Genomic DNA, 24,209 nt, shown 5'->3' on the forward strand with positions numbered 1-24,209 from the left:
GGGAATAATAGTCCTGCCAAACCCAACAGCTGTGTCTAGACTGGCAAGTTTTTCTAGAAAATCAGCCGCTTTTCCGGAAAAACTTGCCAGCTGTCTACACTGGCCGCTTGAATTTCCGCAAAAGCACTGACGATCTAATGTAAGATCGTCAGTGATTTTCCAGTAATACTATGCTGCTTCCGTTCGGGCAAAAATCTTTTTCCGAAAGACTTTTGCGCAAAAGGGCCAGTGTAGACAGCAGAGTGCTGTTTTCCACAAAAAAGCCCCGATAGCGAAAATGGTGATCGGGATTTTTTTGCGGAAAAGCGCGTCTAGATTGGCCACGGACACTTTTCCACAAAAAGTGCTTTTGCGGAAAAGCATCCTGCCAATCTAGACATGTTTTTCCGAAAATGCTTTTAACGGAAAACTTTTCCGTTAAAAGCATTTCCAGAAAGTCATGCCAGTGTAGACGTAGCCAACGTGTTCTATTATAGATTTTGTTTTCGTTTGCTTTGGGCTGAAATCTGCCACCCTGAGTGTCAGCCTCAGGCTGACTTTCTCTGGGCAAGTTTCAGCTAAAATGGCTCGGCTCTTTCTGAGAACGAGGTGGGGGGAAATATGTTGTTTTGCCCGGGTTTAAAAATGCTGGGTCTTTAATCTGAGATGCTCTAGGGTCTCCCAGCTTTGGAGCAGACACTAGACATTTGGCAGGGGGGTAGCATTTGCGCCAGAGAGGTGCTTTTTGCTGCCCCTGGGAAAAGCCGCAAAAGTTTGGCCAAGGTCAAGCTCAGTTCTCTACAGAGCACGCTCTAGCCCTTCACAGCACCTGCTGTGACCGGACTGTGTTTTTGCCTACAGCCACTGAGCATGCTCCATCCCAGGGCTGCCAGACCCCCGTACCCAGCAATTAGGGGTGCTGCTGGGGTTCCAGGCACTGATCAGGGATCCTGTGTTCTCAGTGCCCCTCTGCAGGGCCCAGGCAGCCTGGAAGAGCAGGAGGAGAAAGCTGCCAGATTCAACTGCCAAGGTTGAGGATTCAGCCTCAGAGCATCCATGAAAGCTCATAGAAGTAAAGGCTAGAAGGGACCATTCGATTATCTAGGCTGAAGGCTTGTCCACACTTCATAGAATCATAGAATACTAGGACTGGAAGGGACCTCGAGAGGTCATCGAGTCCAGCTCCCCTGCCCTCACGGCAGGACCAAGCACTGTCTAGACCATCCCTGATAGACATTGATCTAACCTACTCTTAAATATTTCCAGAGATGGAGATTCCACAACCTCCCTGGGAAATTTATTCCAATGTTTGACCACCCTGACAGGTAGGAACTTTTTCCAAATGTCCAACCTAAACCTCCCTTGCTGCAGTTTAAGCCCATTGCTTCTTGTTCTATCCTCAGAGGCCAAGATGAACAAGTTTTCTCCCTCCTCCTTATGACACCCTTTTAGATACCTGAAAACTGCTATCATGTCCCCCCTCAGTCTTCTCTTTTCTAAACTAAACAAACCCAATTCTTTCAGCCTTCCCTCATAGGTCATAGACCTTTCATCATTCTTGTTGCTCTTCTCTGGACCCTCTCCAATTTCTCCACATCTTTCTTGAAATGCAGTGCCCAGAACTGGACACAATACTCCAACTGAGGCCTAACCAGCGCAGAGTAGAGCGGAAGAATGATTTCTCGCGTCTTGCTCACAACACACCTGTTAATGCATTGCAGTACCGCTACTGCAGTACTGCTCAGCCACGCTAGAGCGTCAGTGTAACATTGCCTGTACCAATGGGAGAGTCTCTTATAGGAGTAGGCAAATTTCCTCCTTGAGGGGCAGGAGCCAGATCAATGGAAGAATTAGACAGTTGACCCAGCTTTGTCTACACAGGGTCTTAGGCTGGCTTCACTCCACCCTCAGGGGTGTGGATTTTTCTCACCTCTGCGGGTATGTCTACACTGCAGCACTATTTCGGGATACCTCCGGCATCCCAAAATAGCTATGCTGTGTCTTTTGAGAGCACCTGTTATTTCAAAATGTAATGGGCTCTCTATTCCGACGTCCCCGTAAACTTCACTCCACAAGGAGGAAGGGATGTTTTGGAATAGCTGGTTATTTTAAAATAAGGGCTGTGTAGACGAGTGGTCCCCAATGCGGTGCCCGCGGGCGCCATGGCACCCGCCGGGCCATTTATGTGCGCCCGCAGAGCAATCTGGGCTGGCCCCACCCCCCGGCGTGCGGAAGGTGCCAGCCCCGGGCGCATGGCCAGCCCCGGCCCCGGGTGCGCCGCGTGTGCCGGTGCTGACCCTGACCCCCACCCCCAGGGGCGCCGCGCGTGCCGGTGCCGGCCCTGGCCTTGACCCCGGCCCCGGGTGCGCTGCGCGTGCTGGCCCCGGCTGCGCCGGCCCCGGGTGCACGGCACCTGGGCAGCCCCTGCCCGGGGTCACGGCACATGCTGGTGCCAGCCTCGGGCGTGCAGCGCATGTTTGGTCCCACCCCCAGTCACGTGGCCTGTGAGCGGCCCCTCCCCTGCACGTGCAGCACGTGAGCGGCCCTGTTTGAAATAACATCAGAATAAGAGACGCAATTGGCGTAGCTCAGATTGTGTATCTTATTTCGACCTACAGTGCAGTATAGACGCACCCTGAGAGACCCAGTTATGCTGACCTAATTTCCTGTGCAGACCAGGCCTGAGTTAACCCAATTTACAGGTGGACAAACTGAGATGCAGAGAGGTTAGATGATGTCACAGAGCCAGTAAATAGCAAAGCCAGGAACCGGGCTAGTTTTAGGGGAGGGTAAACAAGGAAGTCACCCGGGAGCCACCTCCAGGAGGTGCCAAATAGCTGTGCCACTTTTTCCTTTTTTGCTCCCCTCCAACTGGCCAGCTGCATTTTGTTTTTGTTTTTCTCTGCTGTTGCGGGGGAGAGTGGGAGGCAGAGCAAGGGTGCCAAAAAACGTTTTTACTGTAGCCAGCAAAACAGCTGGGACTGAACCTGGAGTCCTGATGCTCTGATTCCCAGCTCCAACATTGCTTCCCCAAAATAGCTCACGACCTACTCTCCTTCGCGCTGGAAGAAAGCGCGTAACTTGCCAGGCAAGTACCAAAGGAAATAGCAGCAGAAGCGTCTGCCGTGTGCCCGTGTAGCATGTCTTGCAAATGTTGCAGGTGCAGTTAAGGAGGCCAAGGAAGATCTGCTGACCTAGCTCGTTAGACACACATCGGAGCTAGCCAGCTTTACCTGCTGCAGCCGTGTGCTAGTGCAGCTGTGTTTCTCTCTGACTTTAGCTTTGGCTTGCTTGCAAATGGCCCCTTATTTTCTCTAATAATCCCTCCTTTGTTTTGTTGTTTTTAAAGGCAATAGCCCTGGGGAAGAGCTCATGGGAGAAGCGACGTGAACCCAGAGGCGGACTACTCTGGAGAGAGGTAGGTCTGAGTTCTGGATCCTGGGTGGATCATGAATAATGAAAAGGCTCCATTACAGCCTTTCATGGAAGCTTGGGCCCACTTCTGCTCTTTGTGACACCCTTACGCGGATGGAGTCATTGCTCTGGTAGTGGCCAGCCAGTCCTGGATTTACGCCCCAGGACAATAAGCGCAGGACGCGGTCCCTTGTGCTGAGGTCACATCAGCTCATCTTTCCAATCTTGCCCTGGAGAACAGATGTGGCAGCCGCTGCACAGGCTGTAAATGGCATTTGACGGGCAATCCCCCCCAGGGACAGTCATTAGTGGATGTGCTAGGCTGGCCTCTTGGTATTGGTCAGTCAGCATCAGAGCTGTTTTGTGTGCAGGGGAGAAAGAAGGGGCCATAGATGTCAGGCGGGTTGGGCATAGGCTTTGGGAGGAACGGTATAAAAAACCTGGAGAGGTTATTTACAGCAAGCACCATGTGTCATTCATGGGAGACAGATAAGGCTCAGCCTGTAAGATATGGGCTGAGCATCCTCTTTTCCTGTTGACTCCATTGGCAGATGAGGATGCAATAGAACCTTTCATCAGCAGGACTCGAACCCAGAACCTTATGCATCAAAACACAGATTGCTACCCTTGGAGTCAAAGTATAGCTCCACTAGCAAGCAGCACCAGCAGGCTGTTATCCTTGAAGCTGGGTCCCACCCTTGGAGCGAGCTGCAAGTGCAACACCGATTATGTCACCAAGGCACACAGCACTTCAGAGGGCAGTCAGACTGGGAGGATGGGATCTGGCCACAGTTATGTGATGACACTTAAAGCTGTGTGTAAACACCATGGCCTGACCACCGAAGTCCTGTGGCAGTGCCATCATGACGCAGTGAAAGATGAATCTGCAAGATCAGCATCCGTCAAAACCAACGGGCCACGGTCAAGGCACAAAAGACATTGTGCTAATGCCAATGGAGGCTGATAAAAAGGAAGAGTTTGTTTCTCCATTTATCCTGTTTTACAGTAGGTACCTCACTCCACTTGGGCCATGAAGTCAGTTTCACTTTCTAGTTCTTTTGCCTTCCCACCAGTGCTGCCCCCTTTGAGTTTCCATCCCTGCAGGGAAGCATTTACCAACTCCATGTTTGCACTGACTACTTTTGGAATGAATTAAAAGTTCTCTCGTTGCATTAGGTTTTATAGAATGTTTTTGGGTTCTGATCCTGAATTTTAGACCTTCGGGGGACAGTGTTCCTTTAAAAGAAAATTAAAGGGGGGTGATTTAATATTACACGATCTGCTAGTGTTCATTGCGGTGTCTGTGAATGCATTTTTTCCTAGCCTTTTGTGGGGAGAAGTGTGGGGAAGGGAGGAGAACTGGCATATAGTTTTGTTGGCTTACTAATGCTTCGGTGTTGAATAATTTTAAAAGCAAAACTGTGGTGCGGAGAGTGAAAATGAGCATGGTGCTGCGATTTGCATTTAAATAATCACACACCACACTGATGTCAGCTGAGTTCCTGAATTTTAGGTTTTAAAGGGGGAAAAAAAACCAGAACAAAACAACAGAAGAGGGAGGGGAGGCACAGGATATGCCTCTTTCAAGGCCTAATATTTCACCTTATTTAGTGTCCTGCTAAGTCGTGGGTTCTGTTTCTCTTGTTTGACCAGACAGGATTATGGATGACTGCATACATTTGGAAGTGTTCCTTGCAATGTCAGTTATTTGGTTGTACCAATATGTAATATATGTATGTGTATTACTGTGTAAAGATGTACAAATGTGTGTATGTATATACAGACACAGGAGTATGATAGGAGGAGCAGGAGGAAGCCATATATTTAGTTGCTTCCCATTAAAAATAATCTTTTGTCCATTTTTAAATTCAGCATATAGATAAATAGCTTGATTTTTCTGAACCTTAGAATCATTTACATCTCCCATTAACTTCAGTGAGGATTTGGGCACAGAGCACCTCTGAAAATCAGACCAATGTAAAATGTAGCTGCCTGTAACCTGAAAGCTTGCCTCTCTCACCAACAGAAGTGGGTTCCAAAAAATATTCCTTCCACCTCCTTCTCTCTCCTAGACTGAAATTCTTGTATGAAGGCTTTTAGTCTCTCTGTCCTCTGCAGCAGACTGCCTCAGCAGGTCTGACATCGTCCAGTAGAGCACAGTGTTGCACACGTGCAGTGTGGAAGGACAGACAGACACAAAGGTAGCACATGATGTGACACACAGGGATACAAACATATGTAATGTGTCTAGTCCACACGGGGGCCTACATGGCAGCTTCAGAATGTGTGAGCGTGTGCATGAGGATACCAGCATGTACAAATGGTGGGGATGGGGGGTTGTAAGGGCATTTCTCTGCACACCTCTGAGTACTTTGTAAGTGCAACTTCTGTCTGTCACCTGGCCTTCCAAAGTACCTCAGCTCCTCGCAAACAATGAATTTATTCCTGCAACACCCTAGCAAGTAAAAAAGCATTTTGGAGATGGGACACAGAGACAGACAAAACCTAAGTTCAAAGTTGCACAGTGAGTCAGGAGCAAAGCCAGGAACTGAACCAAGATCTTAGTCCAATGACTTCAACACAAGAACAACTTTCTTCCCATATTTTGGTAGAAAGCGCTCAGCTGAAGACTTGACCCGGTGGTGTTGATTTTGAGAAACAGCTTCTCGTTTTACACCCTCAATTTTGTTCCATCTCCTAATTGCCGGTGCAACTGATCTCATCTTGATATTTAGTCAGTCGTTAATTTGGGCCAAGGCAGGGCATGGCAGCTGGCACCTCTGGGCTTGGCCACTCATAGCCAAGCACCCCTAAGCTTGGTAGGTCATAGCCTGGCACCCCCAGGCAGTTCGTAACCTGGCATCTCTAGGCTCAGCAGTTCATAGCTCCAGCACCTCTGGGTTTTGTGCATTAGAATTAAATAAATTGCTTGTGTCCCAGCTGCTTTTCCATTACAAATGAACCCTAGCTACCTGACTTTGTGCCCTCACCAGGTAACAGCATGTCTAAATGAAGCTGACTGCACCAGCAATTATTTGTGGGAGTAAAACTACAGCTTAAAAGAAATGGGAAACCGGGCGAAGCATCCCTTTTAAAATCTGCCGAGGTAAGGAGGAAAACCACAAAGCTAGTACCTGAGAGTGGAATCGATCAAAGGTCATGATGGGTCCGAAGAAAAAAAATGGGAGGTAGAAATTGTATTTCAGCAGGTCGATGATGGAGTAAATCCCTTCCTTCCGCTCGGCGTTCTCCAGGGCAAAGCTCATGCAGCGCATGATGGTGAAGCCGCTTCCTCCATAAAACAGCACATCTTGAAGATCAAAAGTTCTGGTTACAAATCCATTCTAAACAGAAAAGAACAGTTACTACTTCATACGGCTGGAAAGGGATTCTGCAGCGCTGCGGTGGGCAGCTCCTACCACCGAGTCTTAATTCACATATATAGTTTTCTAGCAATGGCGTTTTACTTTTTGAGAGCAAGGCTGCATTGAGTTTAACACCAGAAATCACCATTATGATTGTCTAATTGGACTTCCTGCATAACATGCGCCCTTGGGCCACATACAGTAATTTCTGCATCAAGCCCCTAATTACCACTGGCACTATAATGTACCTTTTAAAGAGATGTCCTGTCTTGATTTAAAGCATAGGTGGGGAACCTAAGGCCCAGGGACCGGATGTGGCCTCCAGCTTGCCTGGATCTAACCCCCGTGGCTCAGGGCTACCCCCCAGCATTGGATAGCCCATGCTGGTGCGCCAGCCCTCCTGGCACCCCTCCATGGTGCTTGGAGCACACAAAAATCTACTAGGCTCTGTGGTGCAAAGGGAATGTGGGAAGTGCCTTTCTCCCTCTCTCAGTAGGGGGCCACGTCAGTGAGGTTTGTTTGTTTTGGGGGGGGTTGCTTCTCACTTGTGTGTGGCCCCCGACTGATTTTCCTGTGGGTCAGCCTTCCCCACCCTTAAAAAGGTTCCCACCCTTGATGTAAAAACTTGAAGTGATGGAGAACCCACCACCTCCCTAGGTAAGTTGTTCCACTGGTTAATTACCCTCACTATTGAAAAATCTCGTCCCTTATTTCTAGCTTGAAGGGTTTGGATCGTGCAACCAGGAGAACTGCAAAGCTTATGCTGAAATTCACCACTGCGCAGGAGTCGAGCATCAGGGCTGTGGTGCACATAAAAGCTCAGTATAGACTTAAGGGTTGTGCAGATGTGCTGGCCTTTGGGACAAGTGTGGACGTCACCCTTACACACAGGGATGGCTTCACCCAGCGCTGACCTGCGGGTGTGAATGTCACCCTTACACGCAGGGATGGCTTCACCCAGCGCTGACCTGCGGGTGTGAATGTCACCCTTACACACAGGGGTGGCTTCACCCAGCGCTGACCTGCGGGTGTGAATGTCACCCTTACACACAGGGATGGCTTCACCCAGCGCTGACCTGCGGGTGTGAATGTCACCCTTACACACAGGGATGGCTTCACCCAGCGCTGACCTGCAGGTGTGAATGTCACCCTTACACACAGGGGTGGCTTCACCCAGCGCTGACCTGCGGGTGTGAATGTCACCCTTACACACAGGGATGGCTTCACCCAGCGCTGACCTGCGGGTGTGAATGTCACCCTTACACACAGGGATGGCTTCACCCAGCGCTGACCTGCGGGTGTGAATGTCACCCTTACACACAGGGATGGCTTCACCCAGCGCTGACCTGCGGGTGTGAATGTCACCCTTACACGCACAGCAAACAAAATATCTGGAGGGCCACACATAGAACCGCGATGGGCCCGTGTGGCCTGTGGGCAGCAGGCTGCCCATCTCTGCCCTAGCACATCAGTGGCAGCGCCAAGTATAGAACAAGGAGTCTTGACTCCTCCTCTAACCACTCGGGCATGTTGCCTCTGTAGCAAGTTGAGGGTCAGTAACATGGAGTCAGCAGGCCTGAATAGAGGCCTGTAACATGAAAACAGCAACAGGCCTGCAATCTAGTGAGCAAGACTTTGGTTCAGTAACACAGGAGCCAAGAAAGAGGCCCTATTGATAATTGTGTGATTGTGTAAGTTAGGTCAAGCATGGAAGGACACAGGGAGGCACTGGGTACAGACTGTAAGCCCAAGGGGAGTAACGGAACATCTAATAAGAAATGTCTTGGTACAAAGACTCCCCAAAAACTAATGCACATACCGACCTAGGTTCAGGACTGGGTCGAGATTGACAGCATGCAGGATAGTAAGTAAGCCCCCTTCCGTAAGGTGAGGGATGGTAACTAGGCAACAGAGGGTGGTAACCTGGTACGTAAAGAAGTGATGTAATTTGTTTATACCTGTCTATAAAAGGACACCGCAAAGGGTGCTCTCCGGCCGACCTTGCGGGGGGCGCACTAGGCGCCTGAACGGCAGGTGTCATTCCCTAAACTTACAGAAGGCACAGTAGCTGAACGCTGACTAACTGCTGTTAGTATCTGATATATGGCAATAGGCCTGCCCGGTGTTGGTACCTTGTCAACGCGGGCCATAGTGCCCAGTGGTGTAACATCGTACTGATCTCTGTTACCAACTGGTAGAGCTTTGCATTTGACAATAAACCTGCTCGATTGATTTCAAATCTTGCCTGCATCTGTCGTTTCCGGGGCATCTCAGAGATCTCTTGTGTTGACCCAAGTGCACAGGGTCTAACACTCTAGATAAAGGGAGTACCGATTGTTACGCACGCAATCGAAAGTTTATCCTCACCGACGGAGTAGAGGTCCTGTCAGGAGCGCGCCAGGACGACCTGACCAGACGACGCTGACACCGACAGTCCAGACCACCGAAGAAACCGAGGTACAGAACACCGAGGTACGACAGCCTCCATACACCATGACACTTCTTTTTAGTGTGACATAAGCTATCAAATCATAGGCCCAGAGATACGGGGGCATGGCCCCACTGGGAAAAAAACAGCTGGGAAGAAACTGATCGCGCTGGCTACGCGTACCTGCCACGTGCTGAAAGGTTCCAGCCTGAAAGAGGCCAGGCTGCAAAGCCCAGCCGCAAAGCACAGCCACCTCTGCTTAGCCAGCGCGACGGAGTAGAGCAGGACACAGTGAGCGAGGACGAGCATCAGGTAGGAGCTTCCCATGGTGCCCAGCACCGCCAACATCCCGTAGAGCATGTAAACCACAGATCTGTGCTGTGAGAAAAGAGAAGTGCTTCAGGGCAGCCCCTGGGGAGTCCAACACCCAGAGTTTCTGGGCAACAGACCCTCTTCCATGCCCTGCTGCCCACTGCATCCCAGAGGTACCAAATTGGGGGGTGAAGGAAATGTTCTATTTACACTAGAGCTGATCAATGTATGTCAATGGGTTTTTTTTGCATTCAGCCAAGTCGGGGGACTTTTCTGCCTCGCCCCTTGTTCACATGAGTCCTCTTAGAGCAGCGTGTCCCTGGGAGCTCATGTGCAGTGGATTATGGGCTTTTTCCAGGCATGGGACATCATTCCTAGATGGGAGCCATCTTAGCCCCACTGACACAGTAGTATGGGAAAGAATTAATGGACACAAATCTGAAAGGGCAATACACAAAAACCTGCTGGAGACCACTTTAATCTTCCTGGACACTCATTAATGGATCTCCAAGTTGCTGTTTTGTTTCAGACCAATTCCACAAGCCAAATACACAGAGACGGATTGGAACTTAACTTCGTTCACAAGGTTAATTCTTATGCAAATAGTCTGAACGGGGGATATACGGTGGCTTGCACACTATCTTCCACGTTTTAATGACTTAACCAACCAACCAACCAATGGAGGTGCTAATGATTCTTAACAGCCTTTTGTAACTATTTGAACGATCTACTCACTGTCTCTCTTCCCCTCCCTCCCTTATTTATTCTTGGATCTGGACTTATTTTACTCTGGTCATCTGAAGAAGTGGGTTTTGCTCACGAAAGCTCGTGATATCATCTGCATGTTTTGTTAGTCTTCAAGGTGTTACTAGACTATTTGTTGTTTTTTAAGATTTTCCTGTTAAAGACTAACTCGGCTACCTCTCTGAAGCTTTTGACACAGTAGTGACTCTCATACTGACTTCACCAGGGTCAGGATTTCAACCCGTGAGTTTCCCTCTCTAGTAGGTATCCACCTCCAAGCATCCCAGCACTTCACAATCTTTGCGGTCTTTATCACTCCAGCCCTGCAGCAAGCTAGGGGTATGTCTACACTACCCCCCTAGTTCGAACTAGGGGGGTAGTGTAGACATACCCTAGGGCAGTGCTGTTATTTCCACTCCGCAGGCGGGGAATGGAGCCACAGAGAGATGCAAGCCCAGACTGTAAAAATGTTTAGACACCAAACTCACATTGCATTCAGTGGGAGTTAGGCACCAAAATGCCTGCGTGATTTGCCCAAGGTCTCCTGAGTCGCAAGATAAGCACTGAGCCATCTGTCCTCCTGGAACTGCAATTACTGAGCCGGGAGGGATCAGATTTGTGGATTTTTATGACACTTTTTAAAAAAGGAAAAGTTTTGATGTAACATTTCCTTCCCTCCCCCCAAGCAGCGTAGTAAGTAATGAGCAAAGATCCTCCCGTTATGCAATTGTTCTGATAAAATAAACAATGGACGATGAGGTCGAAAACCTCCCCCAAAAGTGTGATTGAAAAAAAAGCAACATTGTCTGTAAAGTCAAGAGCCAAAGACTCCATCAGCATCTCTGTCCAGGTACAACCATTCCGGGCCTAATCCCCCACAGCAATTGTTATTATTAGCATGATGATGGTAGTGCCTTAAGTGACAGACAGTCCCTGCCCTGGAAGACTATTTAGGGGACACACTCGGAAGCCATTCACTGGGTGAGCTTCCTCTCCCATCTAATTTCCAATACACACAGAGGGGTTTTATTATATTATCCCAAGGTCCCGGTATTTTGCTTCCATCACACCCCTATGACTGGGGATTTTCCATGGCCCAGCTGAGTTCCGTTATCTTAGGCCTGGTCTGAATGGGAAAATTAGATAAGCAGAACTACGACATGAAATAGCCACAGCCCTGTGCAGCGCCATGAAGCTGACCCGGGCCCCTGTAAGACAGTGCAAGATTGACAGATGAGTTCTTCCATCGACCTAGCTATTTTCTTTCAGGAGAACGCCTCCCGTCTGCGTAGGCCGTGTCTACATTGAAGGGCTGCTATAGTAGCTGTAGATTGTGAGGTATGTGCAGCCCTTCAAAAAAGTCCCCTTGGCCCTGCAAACAGTGTTTGTTGGGATCTTCAACAGCGCTGTGACCATCTGCGTTTGCCACACTATACCACACGCACCCCACCCCGCTGGCGCTTTTCAATCCGTGTCTGGGCAGTGGCCCTTGCTCACCTGAGGCAGCACCATGGAGCAGATCTTGGCGAAGAGGACGTGCCCGGAAAGGGCAAAGATGATGACGTTCCTGAACGAGGAGAACCACATCGCCCATTCAAAGTCAGCCATGTCCTGTCAGAACAGAGCCACGTCAGCACGGACCAGCCGCGGGAAGGCTACCATGGTCTCTCCAGGGCCCCGATTTCTGACTTCCTGCTCAGTAGCTCTCCTCCCCCCAAGCCTTCAGCTCCCCCAACTGTCCTTTTCTACCATATTGCTGTGGACACAAGCCCACTTCTGAGTGCTGGATGGCCTGCACATCCGTTAGCTTCAATAGGAGCCAAAGGCGCTTGGCACTTGACAGGATCATGTCCACAGTTCAAGTTATTTCATGGCCTTTCTGCCATCTGTGGATTTCAAGGCATATTAGCTTAGCTCCAAAACCCCTGTGCAGGCAATGCTAGGACTGCTTGTGTTTCTAGGTGCTCGTAAGCTCCCCTGTCGCCCATTCACATCTTGTGACAAACAGAGGCCAGGGACCCCATTCCTGCCCATCCTGGCTAATAGCCATTGATGGATCAATCTTCCATGCATTTATCTAGCTCTTTTTGAACCCTGTTAAAGTCCTGGCCTTCACAACATCCTCTGGCAAGGAGTTCCACAGGTTGACTGTGTGCTATGTGAAGAATGAATACATTCCTGGCTGCATGTGCCTTTAATGGATGACACAGTCATTTTGACAAACAGCAGAAAGGGTCACCTGGACTGTGCAACGAGACACGAGCGGTGGATAAGTCAAGGCTCGTTGTGGTAGCTGGCAGCCTTGGTGCGGGTGGTTTAAGCACATAATGGCCTAGCGAGGCTCGCGGTGGGGTGGCTTACCATTTTCCTGCCGAAGTAATGCCAGCCCGGTTTTATGCTCTGCCGAAAGGCTTTTCTGTTCACGTTATCTGCAAAAGAAGAGGTGTCGTGCCGGGAGAAAGCATGCCAAAGCTGAAACCGTCTTCTGCGTGCAGCCCCCGGACGCACAGCACTTGTGCACGTGCCTTAGCTTTACACACGTGCTCGGTGCCTGTTCAAGCCAATGCACGTGCTTCAAGTGCAGCCGGCACCCAAGGGCGTTGGTGAACCAGGGCCTTCTTGCTCAGCGCAGGGGAGGAGCACTGTGGTAAGCAAGGGAGTGGTTTTCCCTGGCTAAGTTGCCTCCTTTGGTACATTTGAGGAGACAGTGCAAGCAATGGACGATAAAGCAGCTGAGGTTCTCAGAGGCGACGTGGGAATTTCCCGTGTGGCTCCTGTTGAAATGAACGGGAGTTGCCTGGCTACGTCTGCTCCTCGCCTCTGAAAATCTCAGCCAACCCCAGGAGCCGTCTCCTTCCTCACTCCAGTGTCATCCCGGCACACTTAGGGGGGGCTGCTTCAGGGGGCTTCCAGACAGGCTCCCTGTTACCTCCACAACCAGCACCTAAGGGCCCAATCCTGGAAGATTCAGAGCACCTGTGACTCCCATGGGATTGGGGAACAGAACTGCCCTGCTAAAATGCACAGGCCTGATCCAAACCCCACTGAAGTCAACAGAAGGAGCCTCATGGATTTCAACGGGCTTAGGGTCAGACTCAGCTGATCGGGCTGCGCCATGTGCATTTCCCCACGGGGAGTTCCTTGGTCCACTGGGGGCAGTATTCGTCTCAGTCAGTGGTGTGAATTTAGCAGTGCTGGAGGGGGCTGGCATGACCCCTTCCCTCCCCCCCCCAGCCTGAAGCCCTGTTTATTCTCCAGACGGATACATCACCGGCAGCAGCAGTCCAAGCGCCACCCACATCACCCCACCCAGGTGTTCAAGCCTCAGCCCAGGAGGATTGCCCCATGAAGTTTGTTTGCACTCCCAAAGGAACCAGAGGAAAGGAACAAAGACAGAGCCTCCCACCAAGCGTGCCTCCAACATCCTGCCCTTGTCTGAGTGAGGAACCATCATGAGATAATACATTGTTGACAGGAAGAACTGGGAGCTCTCATGCAGTGGGGAGGACCTAGCTGCCAGCTGTCCTGTTTTCTGGTGGTGTATAAAACGATGTGCTACATTTCTGACGATCAGGGCCCCATGAAGATAATATATCAGCCTGCTTAGGAAGCTGACATAGGGGAAGTTAGCACAGCTTTGCACCTCATGTTGCCAGTCTCTCTCTTCCAAACACACACACACACACACACACACACACACACACACACACAACACCTGGCACACTCAGGAAAAGTACCTCTAGAGGCCTCGAAGATCCCGCTGCCGCTGTACACCACCGCACACATCACGACCAGCGCGTAGAACCCCAGCTCATAACTGGGCAATGCTGCTTTAATGCCCATGGTGGTGGGTTACCGCCCGCACAGCCAATCGTCTCCAGATCTGACAGAGGGGAAAAAAAAGGGAAAGGAAAGGTTTGGTGGCTGCTCACATCCACAGCCATATGGCATACGGGGCCTCATGCCATGCGAACCAGTCAAATTCACCAAAAAGGGGCTGCTGCTAAAACATCTGGTTCCTCAGACCTTTCGCACATTTGATACATGTGTGACCTGCTTTTGGGATCTGATTCTGCCCCACCCTGGCCTTTGAAGGGTTAAAACCCAGCTGGGGCTGGGGAGAAAGCAGCTGAGGCAGATACAGCCAATTAGGGCCCATCTGGGGCTGTGTAAATAAGGTGACCAGAATTTTAAAATGTGCGAGGAGGACACTAAGTTGACCAAAAAAAATACTTGTACATGTATATAAATAATCATATAAATAAATGATCGCGATATTAGTCATCTTATAAGACAAACAGACTTAACAAAAACAATCATATAACATTAAAAACATCAATATTTGTCGCTCTTTTAAGAAATTAAAAATCTTGATCCATTTTTTATCAATTCCGCGTTCAGTCCATTCATTGTCTTTTATTATAGTGTTAATTCTTCGTACTATGTCTAACAATAAATTGTCAGTTATTGTGATGCTAAATTTTTCTTTAATGAATAAAACTGTTTCAAGGATTTTATTCCATTGAATTTCTTCATTCAGCAGAATCGAATCAAACACGTACACTGGTTTGTCATGCTTAGTCCAATTTTCTAGATATTCAAGAGCATTTTTATAAAAGCTCATCACCTCGCTCGTAAATGCTTTCTTCATTCCTGGATTGCTCTCTTGTAATTTGTTTAAATTAGTAATTACAACCAATGGAAGGAAGTTGGACTCAAGATGCAATTGAAGTTGCTCCTTTAATTGTTTAATATGCAATCCCACTTCTGTAGAAGTTATATGCTCTTTTTCAATACTTTTTATAACTGACTGGAACAAAGTTGCTTGATTGTGAACAAAATACAGAGTTACTTCAGCAGATTCATTCTTAAAAAAGTTTTTCAAGATCAGTGGACATTTTTCCAAACTTAGAAAATATGGTTTTAAAGGCTCAAACAATTGCAGCACTCGTTCAATGGCTGGCATTAAAGCTAACCAACTTGTTTTCAAATATCCCAAAAGTTTTTTATATTCAACTGAGGCTTCTTCGCAAAAAGTCTTTAATGTTGTAATTCTTACAGTGAATCGTTCAAAATGTAAATAAATTTGAGGTATCACAACTTCAACATCGATGAACATTAAGCTTAATGCTGCATTGATGGCATTAGATGCAATATGGGCATTGCAACCGATTCCAATAATCGTTTTCCCAAGTAAGTGCATCATATTCTTATGAACATTTTTATCGCCTTTGCGATTTACACCGCCAAAATTAGTATTTGTGTTATTGGCACACATTGCAATAACTTTATCATTCAAATTATGATTATCCACTAATTTTTTATATGATTGGATATTATTTCAGATGTCTCACCATCAATTGCTTCCAAATTCAAAACTTTGATTTGAATACCATTTTCAAAACTGAAGTAACAAACTAACACCGGATACAACTTTGTATCTTTGTGGTTTGAAGCATCCGAAAAAAGTGTAACAAATTTAGCTTCATCTAAATCTTTCTTCAAATTCTCTTGTGCGTAAGTTTGAAAAACGTTGCGAATAATAGCCTCTCCTTTAGTTCTGGCACAATGAAATTTTTTATTATAAAGTATTCTATTCAGTTTTGATGTACAGTCCATGCTCCGAAAACTTTGATTGTGCATCACAGTGTGGCACGCAGTCAGACCTTCGGCAGCTGCTAAATTCTTTTCATCTTCTCCAAATTATGTACTTCCTAAGAAGTCTGTAACTTTCTGGGACATTGATGCTGATGTTAAAGAATTTGATGTTTGTTTGATGAAACATGCTTCGCTATGCTGGATCAGCCACCTTCTGCCACACTGAATTCCACTGAACAGACAGTACACTTCACTAATGAATCATCTCTTGTTTCATCCACAATTCTGATGAAAGGAAATTCCTTTTTTAAATTCTCGTTGAAATGGCATTTTCTTTTCTTTGACATTTTTAGGGTTAATTGTGTCAACTAAAAAATCACATTGACGTTAAATTAAAATGGCTCAAAATAAACAATAACATTTCATAAATACCCTCTAAGTGTACTTTTACTGTATATTAAGCCTTTTAACAGGGGTTCAATTGCAGTGTGATACTTTAAAAAACAGCGGGATTTTTTTTGGCAAAGTAGGACAAGAAGGACAATTTTTTTCAAAGGAGGACAAAAGGAGGACATAATTATTGGGGAGGACAAGCCCCTCAAAAGGAGGACTGTCCTCCTCAGAGGAGGATGTCTGGTCACCTTAAAATAAGGGCTCCTGGAGGAGCAGATAATGACTCATTCTCGATCCAGCTGGGGAGCAAGAGGGACCTGGCTGCCAGTGAAGCTGGGGGCTTCTTGAACAGAGCAGAGCTGGAGAGCTCTGGCCGGGCAAACTCCCAGGCTGAGGCCTTGCTCTCAAGAGGCTGCTTGGGCTGCAGGGAGGCAGCCAGGGCAGGAGAAGGCAGCAAGTCCACGCTCCTTGCCTATGATGAGTGGCCATCTCAGACGTCAGTGTGCCCCTGAAGCAGGGGCTAGATGAAGACTGGCTGTGTGTCACTGAGGCAAGGAGGGCATAAGTGGGTCCTGAAGGGGAGGACCCCAGAATGTGGGGGCACTGTGGCAAGGCAGTACCCAGAGGGGAGGGTGCCATGGTCTGGTAGGGATATGGGCCCTCACACAGAGTGGTGGAGAATAACAGCTTACAGTAGATGTGACACCAGCCAGAAGGGGGCGCTCCAGAGCTGATTCCCTGAGAGACCAGTAGGAGGCACCATGGCGATGAGTCATGCCGCCATGTTATATGCTCCCATGAGAGTCCATGGGCATTTCTCCATTGACCTGAAATTGGAGCATTGGGTCCATTTCGTTGTCGTTTTGTCAACAGTGTTCTATCATGTGATGTGCTCCTTTACCTACCACCCTGGGCTGACAAACCCTCCGGCTACCTTCCTGAACAAGAAGGAGCATTTCCTCCGCCCTGCGATACCAGCCTGCCTTTATTTCTGGAACCCAGGAGTTGCTGGCCCCCACACAACGCTCCATCTATTCCACTTCATCTCCAGCAGACCACTTGACCGAAGAAATTAGAAGGGGCTATTCAGTCACGTGCTTGCTCTTTCGGAGGGTGCAACATTGCTCCTTACAGCGGCTGGGACAGTCTGGCTTCAAATATCCAAGGGGATGGGATTTGCCTCATTGTCCAATTTGGATGCACTTGGTTGTTATCCCTTCCCCGAAGATGGGGCTACTCAGCTTTGGCCAGCTTCTTCATCTGGTGGTGGCCAGGCAGAGAGCACAGCAGAACCCTACCATGCATGTGTGGGGCTGTCTCAATACAGCCACATCATGCCATTACAAAGTAACAGCCTCTCTCCCACCTCAGCCCAGCTGCTCCGAAAGAGGAGCCCCCGACCCCTGCACTCCCATTTTGTCTCCTCCTCCGTCAGACAGGGAGGCAGAGGCTGGCATACATAAGAACGGCCAGACTGGGTCAGACCTAAGGTCCATCTAGCTCAGGATCCTGTTTTCTGACAGTGGCCAATTCCAGGTGCCCCAGAGGGAGTGACCAGAAACAAGTGATCATCAAGTGATCCCTCCCCTGTCACTCATTCCCAGCCTCTGACAAACAAAGTCTAGGGACACCATTCCTGCCCATCCTGACGATTAAGTATTGACGGACCTAACCTCTGTGAATTTATCTAGCTCTTTTTTGAACCCTGTTAAAGTCCTGGCCTTCACAACATCCTCTGGCAAGGAGTTCCATGGGTTCACTGTGCACTGCATGAAGAAACACTTTTTTGTTTTAAACCTGCTACCTATTAATTTCCTTTGGTGACCCCTCGTTCTTACGTTAAGGGCTCTCAATCTGCTCGGCCTCTACTTCATTTGTCTTTCCCGCGTGTGGCACTTTTCATCCCTAGAACTCAGAGCAATTTGTACCAGAGGGCAGGCCCCCCAGTTGCCCTGGCACTGAAAGGGGTAAGGAACAGAACCCAGCCCACCTGACTCCTAGCTTAATGGATTCTCCTCCACACCTTCTTATCTGAGTATTGGGTACCTTGGGATACAGGCAGGAGGCATGGACATTGCCTGCGAGTGGGACATTGCCTTGGCACAGACTTTGTTTTCAAAGACACGTAGGACTGGGTGTGTCCAGGCTCCGCCCTGTTGTGATGCCCCGCCCACAGCATGCTGGCACAGGGACAGCCCCTGGCAGGACGTAAGGGGTGACTGCAGTCCTCTGATCCTCACCGGAGCAGATAAGATGGATTGTGAAAGGATGACAGCTGAGATCTTGGCCAACAATGGGGGGTTTAACCTCCAGAGCCAGGCTGTCTGCTAGAGCTGTAGCAGTCACCGTCCTCAGGCACAGATGGGAATCTGCAAGCGAGTCCTTCCCTAGATAGGGGTCTTATGTTAAACACTGACGTCAGAGAGTTGTGGAGAGCTCAGCAACTCTAAAATAAGAGGCCACTTATTTAGGGACTGAAATACATTTCTGGAGCCTAGTGTTGGCCATCAAGTGAGGAAACGCTGCCATTTCCTTTGCCTGGGGTTCCCCAGCAATGCTCAGGGCAGGCACTGGTGGTCAAAAGCCCTTCTAAGCAGCTCTGAATCACTTTCAGAGTCCGGGGCCAGGGCCTGTGTTTGTGCAGCCCCCAGAAAGGTGGGGCCCTGAGTTCGGACGGGGGCCTTTGGAAGATGCCATAAGACAAATACTAAGAAATAACCGGCATCTGGGGAGTTGAAGCTACGTCAGGAAATTCTCGGAGGGCTACTGTGCTCGGCTGCTCCTTTTGCACTTCAGTGCCTGGCTCCGTGTTGGCAAGTCCCATGGCAAGACGCTCCCGCATGTGCTGTGCGGGGCAGATAACAGGCAGCGCCTAGCTGATAACTGCCAGCATGTAGGACGCTAGACACAGCTGGCAGTACGTAGTCACGGGCAAGAAGTTATTGCCCACTGGCAAGGTAGTGTGTGTAGCCAGCAAGAGCACAGGGACAATGAATGAAGGTGTGGAAGGGGTAAGGTACTTGGTATCATTGTCAGTATGCAGGCAACACGTGGTTACCATGACAACGCGTTGTGTACAGCGGGTACCTGGTAATGGCCTCCGTATTGTTACGCAAGTTAGTCTTGGGAAAGACACTAGGCTTTTAAAGTGTAGTACGTAGATCGTATAATGTTAAACAGGGTCACTTTTTTTCAGGGCTGAACGTAGAGTTTCCAGAGCCATCAAGGCCATGTAGGCCTCAAGTGGGAAGTCTGTCTGTGGAATTCCCCACTCCCTAGTCTGTCAGAGACATTCCCCCTCTCCAGGGCTGACCTCCCCAAGACCTTGCAGTCAGGGCTGCTCAGATTGGCTCTCACAGGGTGGGTAGGATGGAATGTAAAAGGGTGACAGCTGAGATCTTGGCCAACACTGGTAGGCTTAACCTGGGACTTGGCTCGGGGAGATTTTGTGGGCAGCTTGTAACTGCTTTGAGTGTATTTGCTCATCTGGGAACACGAGCACTTTCCATTAATCAGTTGTTCAGACGCCACTGCAGGAATAGCTACAGGCAGATTTGCTTGTTCAGCCAAGGACAGTGTTCGGTGACCCCCTGGGCAAGTCACTTGCTCTCTCTGCACCGCAATGATCCGACTGTCATGTGCTACTTCCTTCCTGTCCCTTCGTCTGTCTCGTCTCCGCTGCTGTCAGCTCTATGGGGCAGGGATTGTCTCCTCCTTTGCTATAACAATGGGGCTCCGAGCTTGGGTCTGGCCAAGCCACAACTTCCAAATGCTGCCTCTTCTTAGAGCACCAGTCCAAGTCCCGCTAGCCTGTTGACCGGGCTGGGCATGCAGGCTGTATGAGGTACTCAGTAGTAGTAGGAGTTGATGCATTACTCCTTTGGAGGGGACTTCAGCAAGTAGCAGAGTCACTCATTCCATCACTCCACTGTCTCCATTACAGAGGCCAGGTCTCAGGCTTATAGACTTTAAGGCCAGAAGGGACCATCATGGTGATTTAGTCTGACTTCCAGGACATTGGCATCCCCAGAACCTCGCCCTCCCTCTCCTGGAACAGACCCCAACCTCTGGTTGAGTGACTGACCTCCCCAAGGCATGCTTTAGCGCAGGGCTACTCAACTTTGGAAGCCCCGGGGGCCACGATGATACTCACAGCACATTCGAAGGGCTGCCACTTAAGCGTGGTTGCATCTACAGTTGCAAATATATATGCAAATAGCTTCTTTCACACTGACGGGCATGAATACAAAGCTTAAGGCAAAACTACACAACCTACAGGCCCCATTTATATCAGTTCTGCTGATATTAATACAATGCAATAGTTACCCGATTTCCACCCATATGACAGCACTTTTAATGAGCAATGACAGTCCAGGAATTTAACTACTAAAATGCGGCTCAACAGAAGACCATTCTATTGACTCCTTTTTTGTTCTGACTCCCATCCACAGGCCGCGTGTTGAGTAGCCCTGCTCTAGTGACTTGCAGTGACAGAGACCCTGCCCTGTACTCTAGTTCAAGCCAGCAAGTGATCCCGTGCCCCAGGCTGCAGAGGAAGGAGAAAACCCCGCAGGGTCCAGACCCTTCCTGACCCCAGATCTGCCAATCCATCAGCCCCTGGGCACATGGACAAGACCCAGCAGCCAGACCCCCAGGAGCCATGGGCAGGTGAGCCAAAAGGGAGCTCAGGCAGGGGGATGTGCTTAGATGGAGGCCAAGGTGAGCCAGTTTGCAGAGAGATGCAGAAAATGCAGCTTGGCAGGGCAGCGCAAATCCCGTGTGTTCAGTAACATTAGCAGAGTGAACTTTAAAGGGGTTAAAGAAGGGGACTGCCTGGGTGAGCCACACTAAAACCCGCCTCTGCCATCCCCTCGTTTGATGTCTGTCTCTTGTCTTGGGCGGGATTTTTTATTGAATTTTCAAAAGCTGGAGCCTCTCTGAGCCAACCAAGGCAAATCAGGCAGGGTATGTCTAGACTACATGGCTCTGGCGACAGAGACATATAGATTAGGCTACCCGGCATAGGAAAATGAAGCAGCGATTTAAATAATCGCCGCTTCATTTAAATTAAAATGGCTGCCGTGCTGAGCCGATCAGCTGTTTGTGGGCTCAGCGCGCTAGTCTGGACGCTCCGCGGTCGACATAAAAGGCATTTGTCGACCTCCCCGGTAAACCTCATCCCACGAGGCATAACGGGGAGGTCGACAAATGCCTTTGATGTCGACCGTGGAGCATCCAGACTAGCGCGTTGAACTGACAAACAGCTGATCGGCTCAGTGCAGCAGCCATTTTAATTTAAATGAAGCGGCGATTATTTAAATTTTCCTATGCCGGGTAGCCTAATCTACATGTCTCTGTCGCCAGAGGCATGTAGTCTAGACATACCCTCAGTGCCCCAAAGTCTATGGGAGTCTTTGGATCTGGCCCAAAGCCTCCTTCCTCATCCATCCACCTGCAGAGGGAGGCAGGATGGGCCAGTGGTTAGCCTAGAATGAGCGAGACAGGACATCAGGTTCCTGTGTAGCCTCGGGCAGGTCTCTCGGGGCTAGATCCACAGCCACTCAGACCCTCAAGCCCCCACTCAGCTGCAAATTAAACTCATCCTAAGTCTCCCCCAGGGCGAGCTGTGTCCATAATGGGCAAAGCCACGCAAGTCCTGATGCAGCCATACTGCTCTGCATTCGAGGTCACGGCAACATACTGGCAGGCCCTCTCTCGAACGACGCCTTCCCCTGGGAAGCTCGCCTGCGGCCCCCTACGAAGAGTTGTGCTCGGAGCACGGAAGAGGCTGCCAGGGGCAGCCAGACCAGGCACGTCTGGAGCAGACAGGCTTGGTGCGTGCATCCCATTGGGGCCAGGGGCCCACACGCTCCCTTGGAGCTGGGTGACTCTAGTGTGAATCCCCTGCCTGGAGCAGAGACAGGAGCCTGATGCTCCTACGTGCCCCAGCCACCAGGCAATAGAGCTGCCTTCTCTCCTGCCTACGGCAGCGCGAGTGAGGAGCGTCAGCAGGAGAGGCTGAGAGGGGCTCACCCTGGAACTCCCTAGAGCCAGCGGTTTGGACAGTCCACTGGGTTCAAATCCTGGCCTCCCAAATCAGCACAAGGGAGTGGAAAACAGAATCCCCTGCTTCCCTACCCACCAGGCTATGGGCTATCGCAGGGCTCTCGCCCTTGGGACACAGGACCAATCTGGATTAGGCTTCTACCCCCGGTTTACGGATGAGACACCCAAGGGGAGGAAGGTGTCTCTCCCTCTGACCCGGAGTTAGGAGCCTTAGATACCCTAAAGGGGCACTGCCTAGGTAGCTCCTACTGCCTGGGCATTTCCCACCCGCTTGCTGCCCGGTATCTGCGTTGCCCAGTTTCAGGCCCCTAACGCTCCCCCTACAGTGCCCAGATGCCCAGCTCGGGGCTGTGAATTCTGCAGGGTGCCTAGAGCTAGCTGCTGGGGCAGCAAACCCTGGGACATCTGGGTCCCCTTGTGGGAAAAGCCCTTGTCCTCTCCATGCTCCCCTCCCCACTGGTTAAATGGGCATTTTCCTGCCTCCCCGGGGGGCTGGGAGGCAGAATGAGGCTGCGAGGCGCGCTGTGACAATGACAGGGTGGCCAAGTGCCGGCTCTCCACTGGAAAGTCAGGACACACAGGGGACCTGAGAGTGTCTGATCCTGGCTGGACTCACACAGTCTGGATACTACGGGAGGCGAGGCGGTTCCAGGTCATCACCCGCTCTGGCCCCTATACAGCCAGGGCCACCTTCATCGGGTGGCTGCAGCTCCCAGGGGTGGCTCCACAGGTGAGTCCCTCCTTACCTGAGAGGGGCGGGGAAAAACAGCCATGGGGGGTGGGGAAAGAGGCATGGACACAGCAGAGCCTCAGAGGAAGAGGCAGAGCAGGGGTGGGGACCTCAGAAGAGGAAATGAGGCAGGGGTGGGGACCACAGGGAAGAGGCAGGGCAGGGGTGGGGACCACAGGGAAGAGGGCCATTGACATACGGAGGGCAGACAGGAAAGAGGAGCCAGAGACCCTGCTGAGATGTGATGCTGACAGGAGCTGATGCACAGTTGGGGCAGTTCGGGCTGCGGAGCCAGGGATCCAGTCCCAGGCCCCTCCTTCCCCGCGCAGGCTGCCCACACGTATTCCTCGGTGCAGCCTCTGGGAGCATCCGCACTGGCTTCAGGGGCTCCTTGTGGCACTCGGCGTGCGGGACAGGCGCTCGCAGCCCCATCCGTCGCCATGGAAAGGCCAGGGAGGCCGGCAGGGCATCCCGGGAGGAAGTGAGGGGTCTGTCTGGGGGAACGAGGCCTGGAATGGTCTCCTTCCCAAGGGAGGGGCATGTTCCGCAGAGGTTCCCTGGGGAACGCAGCGAAGGGCACAGCCCTGCCCCTGCGGGGAGGGAGGGGGGGTTCAGCGTCCTACCACAGCAGCCGATTTCCACCTCTATTTGCCGTGACTTTGCAGCAAGGCCCTCACAGCTTGGCCCCTTATGAATGAAAACAGGGTGGCAGCCGGGCCAAATTCAGTCCCCGCCCTCGGCTCCTGTGGCCTTCCACGGTGCTGCTGGAGGAATGCAGAGAGGCCACCGGGCATAAGCAAGGGTGGCATTTCTCCCTGGCTGCAGAGGTCCCCATGAACTGAACGGAGCTGCCTGGCTCTTGTGAGCCGTGCAGAACCCACCACTCGCTGTAGCTGGCCTATGGGCAGCCAGCAGCCCCTCCGTTGGCCGGGAGCGTTAAGGTCGAGTCCTGTGTCTTCTCTTATGAGCCTGGATCAGCACTTGGAGGTGGGAAATTCCTACACGTGTCTCAGACTCATAGACTTTAAGGTCAGAAGGGACCATTATGATCATCTAGTCTGACCCCCTGCACAGTGCAGGCCACAGAATCTCACCCCCCCCTCCCAGAATAATCCTCTCACCTATATCTCAGATATTGAAGCCTTCAGATACTTTGAAGACCCCAAGATGCAGAGAATCC

General features: G+C 50.3%; 1 protein-coding gene across 2 annotated transcripts in view; it reads right to left on the minus strand.

The window, feature by feature from the left end:
- The window catches only part of HHATL (hedgehog acyltransferase like), a 43,038-nt gene that overhangs the window by 17,435 nt on the left and 1,394 nt on the right, over positions 1–24,209 (minus strand). Inside the window, exons 2-6 of one of the 2 annotated variants that reach the window (XM_006120609.5) lie at positions 13,980–14,125; positions 12,604–12,671; positions 11,740–11,853; positions 9,370–9,564; positions 6,528–6,737 (exon numbers count right to left, since the gene is read on the minus strand). In XM_006120609.5, the coding sequence (XP_006120671.3) occupies positions 6,528–6,737; positions 9,370–9,564; positions 11,740–11,853; positions 12,604–12,671; positions 13,980–14,085 (693 nt within the window). In that variant the 5' untranslated portion in view covers positions 14,086–14,125. The remainder of the gene's footprint in view (positions 1–6,527; positions 6,738–9,369; positions 9,565–11,739; positions 11,854–12,603; positions 12,672–13,979; positions 14,126–24,209) is intronic. The other variant, XM_006120610.5, reaches the window with a different exon arrangement.

Source organism: Pelodiscus sinensis, chromosome 2 (genome assembly GCF_052426305.1).
Source record: "Pelodiscus sinensis isolate ZL-2025 chromosome 2, ASM5242630v1, whole genome shotgun sequence".
Classification (NCBI taxonomy): Eukaryota; Metazoa; Chordata; order Testudines; family Trionychidae; genus Pelodiscus; species Pelodiscus sinensis.